The sequence below is a fragment of the Zootoca vivipara genome, chromosome 4 (assembly GCF_963506605.1).
Source record: "Zootoca vivipara chromosome 4, rZooViv1.1, whole genome shotgun sequence".
Taxonomy (NCBI): Eukaryota; Metazoa; Chordata; class Lepidosauria; order Squamata; family Lacertidae; genus Zootoca; species Zootoca vivipara.
Genome location: NC_083279.1, coordinates 97423189 through 97439612, shown reverse-complemented (window position 1 = coordinate 97439612; position 16424 = coordinate 97423189). Strand labels below are relative to the sequence as shown.

Below are 16424 nucleotides of genomic sequence, written 5' to 3'. Positions count from 1 at the left end.
GATGACAGCGAGCTGGTGGAAAATGCTGCGCTTAGCTGCCGGGCTCTTGGCGGCTGCCCTCGCTGTCATTCAAGAAAGGCACAGCCCTTCTTTGGGGCCCGAGCAGTTGCGGCGCCAGCCTCACTCCTTCTCTTCTGAGCCGGCGCCCGGAGCGGAGGCCAACAACCTCTTCTGGATAATTCAGGCGAGTCGAGCAGGGGGGGGGGGCGGATAATGTGAGGGGGGGAAATCTCTTCTTTCCCGCCCTTTTCTGTGAGGGGAAAACTCCTCCGTTGGTTTTTTCCCCCTGGGGGGTACTAGGTCCATGGGGCGGTGAAGTCCTCCCCCCACTCCGAACACGTCAGGAAGGCTGAGAGCTGTTATTTACTACGGTAAAAGTTAAACAGTAAAACAGACACGCAACAAGTAGCCAACGGGGGCGGAGCGGGGTAGTTTTGCCGAGCCCCAACGGAGCATGCGCTGCTGCCTTTGCCGGCTCGAGCTCCAAGTCGGCGGCGGGCTGCTGCCTTTGCTGGTTCCCGCTCAGTCGGGGCTCAGCAAAAAATAAGACACCCCCGAGTTAAAATTAATATAAGACATGTCTTAAAATATGAGAAACACGGTAGGTCTCGGCCTTCCATGTCCTGGGGCCTAAAATGATATATAAACAGAACTGCCTTGTTCAGAATCGGCTCCTTGCCGCCTTTGATGCCTTCCGCTTCCCTCACTTCTGCCCAAGAGTGGGTGCAGGAAGTGAAGAAATTGGGTGGGTGCCTAAAGAATGGAACCCAAGTCTGTATTTCAAGGAGACTTTGAATTAGGGTGGTTGTCTCGCTGCAAAAGAAACCAAATTTACAGCCAGCACACGCCTGTGCAAAACAGAGATATCTTGAGCCCGTTAGGAAGGATGCATAAAACGTCTGCAACAGCTCTCTGTCTCACACACCAATTTCTGTGCCTTCTAAAGAAAGGAGCTGCAACTGAAATAAGTCTGTCTCATTCCCAGATGTGCGTTTTTTTGTTATTTTGAGTATTCTATTCCTGACTCCTGCAAGATGTCGCTCAGTTTGGGCCCAGAGGTTCATTTTCCTGCTGCGACGAGATGGTGGCATTTAATGGCTTTCTGGTATGTCTTGATCAACAGTGCTAGAAAACAGGAAATATTATTATCATCATTATCATCATTTTCACAGCCGTACCTTGGATCCCGAATGCCTTGCGAGTTGAACATTTTGGCTCCCGAACGCCGCAAACCCGGAAGTGAGTGTTCTGGTTTGCAAATGTTCTTTGCAACCCGAAGGTCCGCCGTTTCCGATTGGATGCAGCCAATCGGAAGCCGCACCTTGGTTTCTGAACGTTTTGGAAGTCAAACGGACTTCCGGAACGGATTCTGTTCAACTTCTGAGGTCCCACCGTAAGAATAATAAGAATACCATCACCATCATTTTACTGACATTGACATTTACTTACCTACAGTATTTTTACCCCCGTCTTTAACTAAAATAGACACACACACACCAGAGTGGCTTACGGAGATCAGTAGTTAACACAGATCCCGTCTTCAGACTTGCATTCTGAAAGGCACGACACACAAGGAAAAAAGGGTGGGAATGGAAGAGGAGAGAAAAAGCTAACCCCAGCACCAGTTCTTAAAGTTAACGTATCACATGTGCCAGCCTAAAGGTTAGCTGGCGCTGTGTGGGCCAAAGGCTTGTGGCTTGTGAGTTCTGTCCCTCTTGTTTGTGGCCTTGGTGCAGAAGAGGGGATAGCTGGATCCTGCCCACTTCTGCTTAGTGTAGCAACATCTTGTATTGCCTGCATCTGGCTTTGCGTGGCACCGTATGAAGTCCTGGCACGCGTGCTGGCGTTAACCTCGGATAATTGCTCTGCCCATGCTCCACCTCAGATCTTTACTGCTTCCTGTGGCAGTTCATCTCCTTAAAAAAAACAACAACACTACTTCCCACATCTGGAAATCTAGCACATCAGGGGAGATGGTCTGTACTAAACCTCTTTCTTTGCTGTGCTGGTTTATTACATGAAGGGATGGGCAGATCAGCCGCCTTCTGATTTCCATCCGTTTTGCCTTATATGTTTATTCAAGAGTTCAATTCCATTTCTGTACTGATGTGCAGGGTTTTTTTTTAAAAAAAAAATAAATCTTTATGAAGAAATGTGCATTAAAACATGTACTTTTAAATATGTTTTATGCCAAAATAGATTTACACACACACACATACATATACACAGAGAGAGACAAGAACTGCATTGCAAAAAGTCAGAATTGAATTGGAACCATCACAGACATCAGCAGGTTTCCCCAGGGAAAGCGATGGAACAAGATAAAAAGCTCTCGGAACTCTGCCTAGAAATCACGGGGCAAATGGAAGTGTGAATGAGCCCTGAATCTCTAAGTTCAGGGAAGGAAAGACTCTTCTTCTTCTCTCTTTGGCGATCCCTCGTAGCCGAGCAAGATTGTCTTCCATAAACACGGTTTTAACAATGAGTCCGTAAGTGACTGTGGAGGCCAATTCTGGATCCACACATCCTTCCACAGTGGGGACATAGGTTTCTGGGTGGGAGTTGATCACGGTGTGGATTTGCCAAGCGTGCCTTCCTCTTAGCACGTTTCCCCCTTGCGTCCTGAGTTCGAGTGTCTTCAAAGCCCACGACACCTTTGGTCAAGGCTGTTCTCCAACTGGAGCGCTCGCAGGCCAGTCTTTCCCAGTTGTCGGTGCTTATGCTACATTTTTAAATATTTGCCTTGAGAGAGTCTTTGAACCACTTTTGTATGCCTAGATTGATAAAGGAAATGCCTGCTTTATTATAGGAATGAGCCTTGTTCAAACTAGCGAAGGTGAAGACACAAAGATCCATGCCGGGTTTTCGTTCTCAGCAGGTGAGAGATACAAAGATGTCTCGCTCTCTCAAAGGATGAAGAAGCAGTAGAGAATGAGCTCAGCAAGCCTAAGAGCAGGCATCCCCAAACTGTGGCCCTCCAGATGTTTTGGCCTACAACTCCCATGATCCCTAGCTAACAGGACCAGTGGTCAGGGAAGATGGGAATTGTAGTCCAAAACATCTGGAGGGCCGCAGTTTGAGGATGCCTGCCTAAGAGCATCAGAAGGAAAGACAGCACAAGCGAGGTCAGAAAGGCGGCCTAGGAAACTTGACGGTCCCCCTCCTTATCTGCTTTCCTCCCCCCTGCAAAACACACCAGCCTTAGGAGAAGCAGAATTGCATCCCAGCATTTCCAGCGTAACCCTGTACAGTGGTACCTCCGGTTGAGTACTCAATCTGTTCCGGGGTGCCGTTCAAACCCTGAAAAGTACTCAACCTGAGCGGCCATAGCGCACATGCGCGAACCGCCAATAGAGCGCTTCTGCGCATGTGCAAAGTGCGCTGAATGCTTCTGCACATTCACGCGCAGCGGAACCCGGAAGTAACAGATTGAGGTTGAATCCTGACAAGACAGAAGTACTGTTCGTGGGGGACAGGAGGCAGGCAGGTGTGGAGGACTCCCTGGTCCTGAATGGGGTAACTGTGCCCCTGAAGGACCAGGTGCGCAGCCTGGGAGTCATTTTGGACTCACAGCTGTCCATGGAGGCGCAGGTCAATTCTGTGTCCAGGACAGCTGTCTATCAGCTCCATCTGGTACACAGGCTGAGACCCTCCCTGCCTGCAGACTGTCTCGCTAGAGTGGTGCATGCTCTGGTTATCTCCCGCTTGGACTACTGCAATGCGCTCTACGTGGGGCTACCTTTGAAGGTGACCCGGAAACTACAACTAATCCAGAATGCGGCAGCTAGACTGGTGACTGGGAGCGGCCGCCGAGACCACATAACACCGGTCTTGAAAGATCTACATTGGCTCCCAGTATGTTTCCGAGCACAGTTCAAAGTGTGGGTGTTGACCTTTAAAGCCCTAAATGGCCTCGGTCCAGTATACCTGAAGGAGCGTCTCCACCCCCAGCATTCTGCCCAGACACTGAGGTCCAGTACTGAGGGCCTTCTGGCGGTTCCCTCCCTGTGAGAAGCCAAGTTGCAGGGAACCAGGCAGAGGGCCTTCTCGGTAGTGGCGCCCGCCCTGTGGAACGCCCTCCCATCAGATGTCAAAGAGAAAAACAGCTACCAGATTTTTAGAAGACATCTGAAGGCAGCCCTGTTTAGGGAGGCTTTTAATGTTTAATAGATTATTTTATTTTATTTTTCTGTTGGAAGCCGCCCAGAGTGGCTGGGGAAACCCAGCCAGATGGGCGGGGTATAAATAATTTATTATTATTATTATTATTATTATTATTATTATTATTATTATTAAACTTGAAAGTACGCAACCCGCAGCATACTTAACCCGAGGTATGACTGTATATTATAAGCTGCCAGTTCATAATATATGACTGCAGCTGCAAACACACAAAGGATGGTTGCATTCTGAGCAGTGCCAGGTTTACATATAAGCTAAACTAGCTAGAGCTTAGGGCCCCACTCTCTTGGGGGGGGGGCAAAAAAAATTTAAAGGAAAAAAACTGGGTGTACATTTCCAAAATATAAGATAAAAAACACAAATGAAATAAAACCTACAGACAGCAACAGTGTTTTGTGTTGTGTAGGCTCCTATGATGTAAGTCAGGGGTCAGCAACCTTTTTCAGCCGTGGGCCGGTCCACCGTCCCTCAGACCATGTGATGGGCCAGACTATATTTTGAAAAAAATATATATGAACGAACTCTTATGCCCCACAAATAACCCAGAGGTGCATTTTAAATAAAAGGGCACATTCTACTCAGGTAAAAAACAGACGGGCTGGATTGAGAAGGCGATTGGGCAGCATCCGGCCCACGGGCCTTAGGTTGTCTACCCCTGATGTAAGTCACGGGCCCCTCCTGCTAGCCTGCTCCCTAAAATATCACTGGTTTGCTCCTTTCTATATATAGGGTGCCTACATTCTGCATGTGCAAATGGCTTGAGATACCTATTAGGTCCATAAATTACCATATAGCATATATTCAACACAAAAGACAGCGACCGTTTGTTGTTGACAAAGGACAGCTGGACATCTAAAGGGCCCCATTACCTTCAGGAGCTTAGGGCCTCATCAAATCTAAACCTGGTCCTGTTAATAAAGGATGATTGCATTCTGAGCTACATAATGGTTTGGGTGGGTGTGTTTATTTCTTTATTAAATAAATAAAAATAAGAAACAAGATTGAGCGAGATCCCAGATGAAAAAGCATTGTGCAGCGTCAGTGCAGACGTGGAACACGAGGACAGCATAAATATTGCCGTGGTTAAAACAAATCCTTCTAATTATTTGGGAAAAGAAAAGACCAGGTTAGTTGAAGGAGCACATTTGGATCAAGCAAAATGGTTGATTCCCTTGCCACCTACATGGTAAGAAGAATTTTTAAAAATGTCATATATACTCTGCTTCCACGTAGCTTCTCTGCGTGCGTTTTTGCAGAGGTAGCCATGTTGGTCTGCTGTAATAAAAGAATTCCTTCCAGTAGCACCTTAGAGACCAACTAAGTTTGTCATTGGTATGAGCTTTTGTGTGCATGCACACTTCTTCAGATACACTGAAACAGAAGTCACCAGACCCTTATGCAGTGGGACCTTGACTTACGAGCTACTTGACATCCGACGTTTTCGACTTACGAGTGGAAAAAGTGGTCGCGCACTTACGATTTTTGCGACATCCGAACAGAAAACCTGTTCGCGGCTAGATGCGGTTTCCTCGACTTAACGAATTTTTAGTTGCGGTTTCCTCAACTTAACAAATTTTTCCGTTTCCAATGCATTCCTATGGGAAACCGCTTTTCCTATGGGAACCTCGACTGACGAAGTTTTTGACCTACGAGTGTGCATTCGGAAAGGATTAAATTCGTAAGTTGAGGTCCCACTGTATATAGCGAGAGGGTGGGGAGGGGTATTGCTCAAAAGGGTGGTGGGAATGGGTGATTGGCTGATAGGCGTGGTAACTACGACTGCGATGTCGGGATCCACAGAATGCAGTTGGGGGGGGGGGATGCCTGCTTTTGAGTAATACCCCTCCCCACCCTCTCACGATATATAAGGGCCTGGTGACTTCTGTTTCAGTGTATCTGAAGAAGCGTGCATGCACAGGAAAGCTCATACCAATGACAAACTTAGTTGGCCTCTAAGGCGCTACTGGAAGGAGTTCTTTGCAAAGATTGCAAAAGCCTGCGAGCGTTTCACACGAGCAAACCTTTCCACGGGTCTGCGCTCTGAACTCCGCAGGATTGCGCGAGAGGGGAGGGATGCTGTGGGATGTCTCTCTGGGATGCTGAGTGATGCTGAGTGGGCGTGTCTAAAGGAGGGGCGGTGCTTCGGAGGAGGAAGAGGAGGAAATCCTGATCTAGCCCTCCGCCCTATCCAGGGAGCGCATCCTGCAAACCGATCCTCTCCCCGCGCCGCCTCTGGGAAGCCTTTGCACGGTGAGTGATGTAGGGAGGACGTTGCAGGAAAATCCCAGGGAGAGAAAACCCCAAATTACCCCCCCCAAAAAATATATAGAAGGGGAAGCTCCATGAAAGGATGGGGGGGCCAGTGTGATGCATTTAAAGGGGTAAAATATAAACTAGGGAATATATCTCTTTTATGGAGGTGGGGGGAATATACTCCCCCCCCCAGGTGGAAGCGTCTCCCGCAGCCCCACTTATTTTTGCAGAAGTTTGCGCAGGGAGGAAGGTCCATCTCACTCCCCTGGAAGAGACCTCCTCGCATCAGGATTTTTTTGAGGGGAAGGGAGAGAAGGATGAGTGCTGGAAATCCATTGAGAGTCGAGGGAAGTACAGTATATTGTTTTTGTCGCCGTTCCCCGTTTCCTGCAAAAAAAAAAGGATGTGATGCAATCTCAGGGGTGCAGGTTAAGAACGTTGCAATATTTGCAATGCATTTATTTTTAAAGGAAAAAGGCATTTCTTGCCGCTTTTCGGAGGAAGGGTCTTAATTCAGAGGAAGCGCTTGAGGATTTCAGCAAACGATTTCCTGTTTTCAAAACGTTTCTGCCAGTGACGGGAGGGGGACCCACTTAAACAGAAGAGGCAGCTTCTGCCTAGAGCCAAAGCGGTAAGGCAGGCATCCCCAAACTGCGGCCCTCCAGATGTTTTGGACTACAATTCCCATCTTCCCTGACCACTGGTCCTGTTAGCTAGGGATCATGGGAGTTGTAGGCCAAAACATCTGGAGGGCCGCAGTTTGGGGATGCCTGCGGTAGAGATTTATGACAAGGATCTCTCCACAGCTTAAATGATGATGATGATGATGATAGCAGCTGGTGAGCTTGCAACTTGGATGAACCATTGTCCAAACTTGTCTCCTGGGATAAATCTTGTAAAGGTTTGATTCCTGGAAATGTTCCTTACCGTGAAAATAATGATCAGGGATACCATTTTAACTGAGGAAGAAGGAATGCCGTATGTCAAACTTCAGGCTTTTGTCTAAAGAAAGCTCAACAACTTTCAAGTTTTTCTGGTTTTTACTTTGAAATATGGCATCCCAGTAGAAAATTAAAAAGGCATTCCCCAATACCAAGGTACTGATCCTGCCCCTACACACACACACACACAAGCTGTTAATTTTGAAGACGCACAGCTAATTGTGTTCAGGAATTATTTTATTCTCTCCGGCCCTCCAGAGGTTTTGGCCTACAACTCCCATGATCCCTAGCTAACAGGACCAGTGGTTGGGGAAGATGGGAATTGTAGTCCAAAACATCTGGAGGGCTGAAGTTTGGGGATGCCTGGACTATACTGTACTGTGAGCCCTGTGCAAATATTCTGAGAGGCAGAGTCTCTCTCTCTCTCTCTCTCTCTCTCTCTCTCTCTCTCTCTGTGTGTGTGTGTGTGTGTGTGTCAGGGTCAGGGTTTAAAGAGTGAAACATTGCTGGTTGAATGGCCCCCCGTCAGGAATTCTTTAGCTGTGATTCCTGCTGCTGCCAGTCCGTGTTGACAGTATTGAGCTTAGGTGGAGTAATAGTCTGAGACTCTATAAAGCAGCTTCTTATGCATGTGAGGCTTGCAGTTTGGCTAAAGAGGGCTTCCTGTAGATCAGTCGCATCTTAAATGCTTTCTGGCGATAACTAGCCTACTGGTCACCTTTGGCGAGCAGGAATCTTTCGCGGGTGACCAAGCTTTGAAGCTTTTGTAAGCTGGACCTTATTGGGGGTGTCTGTTTGGCTTGTTTTCTTCCCGGGTTGCCAATTAGATACTGATTACTCAGTACATGTCGGCAGGCAGATTTGCAACCTCGGACTGGATCCGGCCAGAGGTGTGAAATTTCTCCAGGTCTGAGTCCTGGAGGCAAAATGTCCCTTAGAGGGTGCAAATCCAGGATTTTGGGAATCAAGGAAGACAATGGATTTTGGGTAGGACTTAGCTTTTAGTTCCCCCTGGTGAGGAACATGGGCTGCTGGTATGAAGATCTCGGCACCTGGGCAGGTTTATAAAGGGAGATAGGACCTTTCAGGTGATGCAACAAACTAATTGGATTCTTCATCTCCCTCCTTTCCCTCCTCCCCAAATATTTCTGCATGCCCAGAAAACATGGCCGAGGCTCAGGCTGGCTCTGGGAAGGTGACTCTTTTCAGCCAGGAAAAACGAGGGGGTCTCACCTACCGCATCCCAGCACTGCTGTACCTGCCCTCCGAGTCCACCTTCCTGGCGTTTGCAGAAGAGCGCTCATCCCCCCGAGACGAAGACGCTAAGTTCCTGGTGATGAGGCGTGGGCGGAAGGAAGGAACGTCTGTTCAGGTAACGCCAGGAGCAGAAAGCACAACGGTGCTATTCTTCATCGCATGTTTCTTTTCTTTCTTACTATATACAATAAATGTAAGGCTGTCATCACGCAGCAGTTCATAGACCTGCCACACTAACTCCAGTGTGACAGCAGGGTGGCAGGCAGCTCAGGTAAGCTGTTTAATGAAGGCCGGGAGGTGCTCTGTGCACTATGTATAATGGGGGGAAATGCTCTCTGAAGAAACTCCCCCATCTCCTTTAAAAGTGGGGGGGGGGCGATGCCAGATAGCTGGTGATGAGGCGAGGGCGGAAGGAAGGAATGTCCGTCCAGGTAAGACCAGAGGTGAAAAGCATAACTCTGCGATTCCTGATTTCATTCGGGAGTGTGCTTGTTTTGGTCTGTTTTTCGAAATGCATTTTGAAACTCACCCACCGTATTGGAGAGGGATTCACACTACTAGATACTAACACAGATATTGTCGCCCATTTCTCCACGCGACAGGAATTTGCAAGGGCAGCATTCGGCAGGGTCTGGTTCCCTTTGGATGAGAGGACACAGAAGGCTTATGAGCACAAGAAGAGCCTTTGCTGGATCAGGCCAATGGCCCATCAAGTCCAGCATCCTGTTCTCTCAGTGGCCTGACCAGATGACCCAAGGGTAAACCAGCAAGCAGGATTTGAACACAAGACCAACTCTCCCCTCCTGCAGCTTCCAGAAGCATTGCTTCCTTCAGCCATGGAGGCAGAGCTTAGCCATTGTGACTAGAGGGGGCTAGCGACGACTGCTAGCAATAATAGCTGTGCTCTTCCCTTCACAGTTGGAAGAAGCAACGCTTCTGAATACCAGTTGCTGGAAACCACAGGAGGAGAGGGGCTCTTGTGTTTTCGAATCCTGCTTGCGGGTTTCCTACAGGCATAGAAACATAGAATCATAGAGTTGGAAGGGACCCCGTTGGAAGGGATCCCTTGCAAGGCAGGAATCTCAACTAAAGCGTCCAGGACAGAAGGCCAAACAACCTCTGCTTAAAAACCTCCAAGGAAGGAGAGTCCACCACCCTCTAGAGATGGCTGGACTCTAGCTCCCAGCACCAACAGCCAGTGAGTCCTATTTTTAATCATTTCCTCCTGCATTTTTTATAATAATCCAAATCCGCTTGGACTACTGCAATGCGCTCTACAAGGGGCTACCTTTGAAGGTGACTCAGAAACTACAACTAATCCAGAATGCGGCAGCTAGACTGGTGACTGGGAGTGGCTGCCGAGACCACATAACACCAGTCCTGAAAGACCTACATTGGCTCCCAGTAAGTTTCCGAGCACAATTCAAAGTGTTGGTGCTGACCTTGAAAGCCCTAAACAGCCTCAGCCCAGTATACCTGAAGGAGCGTCTCCACCTCCATCATTCTGCCCGGACACTGAGGTCCAGCACCGAGGGCCTTCTGGCGGTTCCCTCGTTGCGAGAAGCCACGTTGCAGGGAACTAGGCAGAGGGCCTTCTCGGTGGTGGCGCCTGCCCTGTGGAATGCCCTCCCAACAGATGTCAAAGAGGAAAACAACTACCAGACTTTTAGAAGACATCTGTTCAGGGAGGCTTTTAATGTTTAATAGATTGTTGTGTTTTATTCTTCTGTTGGAAGCCGCCCAGAGTGGCTGGGGAGACCCAGCCAGATGGGCGGGGTATAAATAATAAATTATTATTATTATTATTATTATTATTATTAAAATCTTTTCCACCTCCGTTGTGTCCAAAATTCACCACTAAACTACAAGTGATACCCCAATCCTACTAACGATTTTAACTTTTCTCAATGGTTTTTAAGATAGGTTATAAATTTCCCCCATTCCTTCTTAAATTTTTGGTCTTCCTGATTTCTGAGTCTTCCGGTCATTTTAGCCATTTAGGCATAAATGCATCAACTTGATCTGCTATTCTTCTCTGGGTAGGGACTTTATCTTCTTTCCATCTCTGGGCCAATAACATCCACATACATAACTAGTCTTTTCTGCTCCCTTGGGATTTTGGCACCCACAATTCCTAAAAGGAAGGCTTCGGGTTTTTTTTTTTTTTTTTTTAGAAAAGGTTATTTTAAACTTTTTTTTAATCTCATCATATATCATTTCCCAGAATTCTTTTACGGGGATCCATACATTTAAATCCGGTAACTTACATGTTGTGAGATCTGCAGACAAGGGAAGGTATGCGGATTTAATTAATGGTGACGATGTGAAGTGTGCAGAGATGTCACCCCGAGAGCAAACCCTTTTGTCCCTTCTCTGTTTCTCTCCAGTGGGGTCCTCAGGAGCCCCTGCCGATGGCCACGCTCCCCGAATGCCGCACCATGAACCCCTGCCCGGTGCACGAGGAGAAGAGCGGGACCACTTTTCTGTTCTTCATCTGCGTTCTGGACCACGTCACGGCCCGGCGGCAGATTGCGACGGGGAGGAACGCCGCCAAGCTCTGCTACGTCTCCAGCCAAGATGGCGGCCGCACCTGGAGCCAGGTGGTGGACTTAACCAGGCAGGTGTTTGGAGGCGACCGGAGGAACTGGGCCACCTTTGCCGTCGGGCCGGGCCACGGTGTGCAGCTCGGCTCCGGGCGCCTGGTGGTCCCGGCCTACGCTTACCGCACCCGCAAGTGTTGCTTTTGCTTCTGCCCGCTCTGCTGCGCGGCCCCCCACTGCTTCGCTTTGCTCAGCGACGACGGGGGCCGCAGCTGGGCGCGGGGCCGGCTCCTCGAGGACTTGCGAGCCACCGAGTGCCAGGTGGCCGAGGTCGACCGCCAGGACGGAAGCCGCTTGTTGTACGTCAACGCCCGGCATTCGGGTTGGAGCCGCTGCCGCGCCGAGGCTTTCAGCCCCGATAACGGGGGCCACTTTCAGGAGCCCTTTCTTTGCAAGCAGCTGCGTGAGCCGGCGCACGGGTGCCAGGGCAGTGTGGTGAGTTTTGCCCCGGCGCCGAAACCCTCGGATCCGGGCCCAGAGGAAGGCACAGGCGGATTGGCGTGTCTACTGGGTGTCGATCCCTCCTCGTCCCCTCTCAGGAGGAGCACCAAGTCGTGGCTGGTCTTCTCCCACCCCACAAACAGCCACAAGCGTTTGGATCTGGGCATCTACCTGAACCCCTCTCCATTGGAGAAGGGGTGCTGGACGGCCCCCTGGGTGCTGAACAAAGGGCCCAGCGGGTATTCGGACCTGGCCGTGTGCGAGGAGGAGGGGAAATCGGTGATGTTTGGGTGCCTGTTTGAATGCGGGGTAGCAACCGCCTGCGAAGAAATTGCCTTTCAGCTTTTCAGCGACGTTGAGCTTCTGAAGAACCTAAGGCCTAGGAATCATAGAACTGTAGAGTTGGAAGGGACCCCGAGGGTCATCTAGTCTAACCCCGTGCAATGCATCCATCCAACCTCTGCTTGAAAACCTCCAAGGAAGGAGAGTCCACCACCCTCTAGAGATGGCTGGACTCTGACTCCCAGCAGCCCCAGCCAGCAGCACCAACAGCCAGGAACGATGCGAGTTGTAGTTCAGCATCACTGGGGAAACCCAGCCAGATGGGTGGGGTATAATTAATAAATTATTATTATTATTAATTTATTATTATTATTTTTAATGAGGGTGAAAGAGGAGAGCGCAAAATATGGTCTGAAGCTCAACATCAAAAAAACCAAGATCATGGCCACTGGTCCCATCACCTCCTGGCAAATAGAAGGGGAAGAAATGGAGGCAGTGAGAGATTTTACTTTCTTGGGCTCCTTGATCACTGCAGATGGTGACAGCAGTCACGAAATTAAAAGACGCCTGCTTCTTGGGAGAAAAGCAATGACAAACCTAGACAGCATCTTAAAAAGCAGAGACATCACCTTGCCGACAAAGGTCCGTCTAGTTAAAGCTATGGTTTTCCCAGTAGTGATGTATGGAAGTGAGAGCTGGACCATAAAGAAGGCTGATCGCCGAAGAATTGATGCTTTTGAATTATGGTGCTGGAGGAGACTCTTGAGAGTCCCATGGACTGCAAGAAGATCAAACCTATCCATTCTGAAGGAAATGAGTGCTCACTGGAAGGACAGATCGTGAAGCTGAGGCTCCAATACTTTGGCCACCTCATGAGAAGAGAAGGCTCCCTGGAAAAGACCCTGATGTTGGGAAAGATGGAGGGCACAAGGAGAAGGGGACGACAGAGGACGAGATGGTTGGATAGTGTTCTCGAAGCTACGAACATGAGTTTGACCAAACTGCGGGAGGCAGTGCAAGACAGGAGTGCCTGGTTTGCTCTGGTCCATGGGGTCACGAAGAGTCGGACACGACTAAACGACTAAACAACAACAACATTATTATTTGGAGTGCCACAGTTAGTCATCCCCTGATCTAAGGGAAGGGTGTTCATGCCTTCAGAGGCCCTTTGACCTTAAAACGGCCCAGCTAATTTCCGTATAGCTTTATGGGTTGTACAGATCTTAGGTGATTTTTGAACTCCGCTGGATGAAGAACCCTTGGAACAGAACAGGCAGATCTTCTGATTAGTGTCTTGAATCTTGAATCATAGGATTGTAGAATTGGAAGGGACCACTAGGGCCGTCTCGTCCAACCCCTTGCAACGCAGGAATCTTTCGCCCAACGTGGGGCTCGAACCAGGGACCCTGCTGCTGTTTTCTCAGACCCGCCTCTAGAACAGAAGCAACCTTTTGTAAGGTCTCATGATTTCTCCACCTAGGCAAATGTTGCCTTCTCTGGATTGCAACAGGTTTCCCAGGGTCTCTGGTAGAGCCCTGCCACATTATGGGCGTGTAAAGTAGAGATATACAGAAATAAGACCATAGAGTTGTAGGGTTGGAAGGGGACCCCAAATGTAGGTAGAGATAAGTGGAAGTCTTTAGTGGGAGGATTATAGATATGGGATCGGGATTTTTGATCAATTAACAGGATGCCAACATTGGATTTGTGGATATGAGTGATGGAATGAATGTATGTTTTTTCTTGTTTTTCCTTTCTCCTTTTTCTTTTTCTTTTCTTTTCTGTTTCCTTTTTCTTCTTTTTTTAGTGCTTAAGTACTTTTGAGAACACTTATGGTTTTGTTTCTGATTACTTACATCATCAGATGATTATCCTTGTGTTTAGATTATTTTATTATTATTTCTTACATATGATTTTGTATTTGGTATGTTTGTGTTCTCTTTGAGTATGTCCTGAATGTATTTTAAATTAAATTTAAATAAAGTTTATTTTTAAAATTAAAAAAGGAAGGGTACCCCAAATGTCATCTAGTCCAACCCCCAGCAATGCAGGAACTGCAGCTGCTTCAGTCTGTTCCAACATTTGTTTCCGACGCTTGATATTTTCCATTCAGCTGACAATGGCTCATTTTGCACAAGCTTTTCTTCTGTTTTCCGCTGGTGGGGAAATATGTGTATTTTTATTTTTTATAAAATCTCTTAGAGCACAATGGACATATATTTCCAAATAAGTTATCTTCCTGGTGTGTTCCCTTTAATAATTTCTAGAATTTCCTGTTATTCTTTTGCAGCAAAAAACTAGCAGAGTTTATGAACCAGCCAAGTTTATGCCCCCACCTGTGACTAAAATCCTATTTTCTATATGGAAGGCAGTCGTGGGTGTACATTTTGCTGGAACAGAATGTTCAAGATAAATGCATGTTTTAATCATTATTGCCAAACAATGAATTTTCCACCGTACTTTTTGTCATGGTTGGTTACACTATGTACTACATCTTTGTCTTGAGAACGATAAACAAGCAGAAAGTAGTGTTAGACAGTCGCAAAGCTTTAACTTAGCCTTATCGAACTTTTCAAAAGTTGCATCGTAAAGAAAATTAAACAGTCGCAATCACTTTGCTGCAAGGCAGAAATAAGCAACTTAAAAACATACCAGCTTAAAACAAATCGAAGCCATATTGAATTGTTGGGAGGCAATAATTTCCGTGGCGGTGTCAAATAAACCGATACAGTGGTACCTTGGTTCTCAAACGCCTCGGTACTCAAACAACTTGGAACCCAAACACTGCAAACCGGGAAGGAAGTGTTCCAGTTAGCGAACTTTTTCCGGAAGCCGAACGTGCACCGTTTTGAGTGTTACGCTTCCGATTTGTCTGTTTTTGCTATTTATTTTGCGTTTTTGTTTTTGCGGCTCTCTTTTTGTTTTGTTTTTGTGACTGTGTGGAACCCAGTTCAGCTCCTGATTGATTGATTGTGTGACTGCAGTACATTGTCTATTGCTTTCATTTTTATGGATCAATGGTCTCGTCTGGAACGGATTAATCCATTTTGCATTATTTTCTATGGGAAGTGTGCCTTGGTTTCGGAATGGACTTCTGGAACGGACTAAGTTTGAGAACCAAGGTACCACTGTATTGCAAATGCTGTCTATAACAGGGCCCACTCTTCTTCTGGTCAGCATGTACCCGGAACATCCTTCCCTTCACTGGAGTGATGGATTTCCTTGACCTCCTGTCTGTGCTAGGTCCTCAGCACACAGCATCTGGGAGTAAAGAGGAAATGAGGCTTTTTCAGAATTGCAGCCATCAAGGGCAGTCTCAGAAGAAGAAGGCTGCAGGTAGTTGAAGTGTCGCCCTGGCTGGTGCCCAAAGCACTGCCCCACACCCCCTGCCCTACACATCGTCCTGAGCCTCCCAAATATTGGGCTATTTCGCTGGATTCAAAGTTGGCGAGGAGGCAAAGAGGCCATGCAACAATCGCAGAGACATGCAGGTGGAACTCGGAAAATTAGAATATGGTCGAAAAGTGCATTTATTTCAGTAATGCAACTTACTATTTTTTATTTTAATTTTTACAGATGCTTTCTTTTGGAAATTCCACAGTAATAAAACAAACAGTTACAATACTACAAAAATAAACATTGCTATTACATTTCATGCTCACTGGAAGGACAGATCCTGAAGCTGAGGCTCCAATACTTTGGCCACCTCATGAGAAGAGAAGACTCCCTGGAAAAGACCCTGATGTTGGGAAAGATGGAGGGCACTAGGAGAAGGGGACGACAGAGGACGAAATGGTTGGACAGTGTTCTCGAAGCTACGAACATGAGTTTCACCAAACTGCGGGAGGCAGTGCAAGACAGGAGTGCCTGGCGTGCTCTGGTCCATGGGGTCACAAAGAGTCGGACACGACTAAACAAATTACATTTCATTAATTACATTCCATCTATAATTGAGCCGCCTAATGACAAATAATTACAATGACAACAAATAAAGGCTTGACATTGCTTTGCATGCCATGCATCTATCTCATATATTGGTTTCGCCTTTTAAGTTGCGTTACTGAAATAAATGCACTTTTCGACGATATTCTAATTTTCCGAGTTTCACCTGTATGTAGCGTTTGGACTTGCTGTAAAGGGGGTTTTCTCTCCTCGTAGCTCTTTCCCCCCGCTTTCCTTTCCCCCCAACGCTTAGCAGAAACTGGCCCCAATGCCAAGAAGGCAGCCCTGAATCAATGGGCGGTAGAATGGCAAATTCAATTCAACCTAAACAAGTGGAAATTGATGCATGTTGGAGCGAAATATCTGGTGGTGAGGGACCACGAATGGGACCTTGGGGTCCTAATGGACCAAGGCAGGTGCTAACAAGCGTGATAAGACTTTAAGGTGCTTACAAACAATAAACCCACTGAAGGGAGAGATTTGCCAATTGTGTTATTGAGCTAAATCTGATCATATAGTTTGCATT

At 47.5% G+C, this 16424-nt stretch overlaps 1 protein-coding gene across 1 annotated transcript; it reads left to right on the top strand.

The window, feature by feature from the left end:
- Positions 1–6132: 6132 nt before the first annotated feature.
- On the top strand, positions 6133–15065 carry LOC118085400 (sialidase-3). Its single transcript, XM_035116010.2, has 3 exons — positions 6133–6432; positions 8537–8748; positions 11021–15065. Exons 1-3 carry the CDS (start codon positions 6279–6281, stop codon positions 12101–12103), a joined length of 1449 nt encoding a protein of 482 aa, XP_034971901.1. The 5' UTR covers positions 6133–6278; the 3' UTR covers positions 12104–15065.
- Positions 15066–16424: the final 1359 nt, after the last annotated feature.

Coding starts and splice junctions, on each gene's coding strand:
- LOC118085400 (XM_035116010.2), top strand. CDS start 6,279: ATGCTGAGTGATGCTGAGTGGGCGTGTCTAAAGGAGGGGCGGTGCTTC. Junction 6,433..8,536: donor CTCTGGGAAGCCTTTGCACG/GTGAGTGATGTA, acceptor CTGCATGCCCAG/AAAACATGGCCGAGGCTCAG. Junction 8,749..11,020: donor AGGAAGGAACGTCTGTTCAG/GTAACGCCAGGA, acceptor GTTTCTCTCCAG/TGGGGTCCTCAGGAGCCCCT.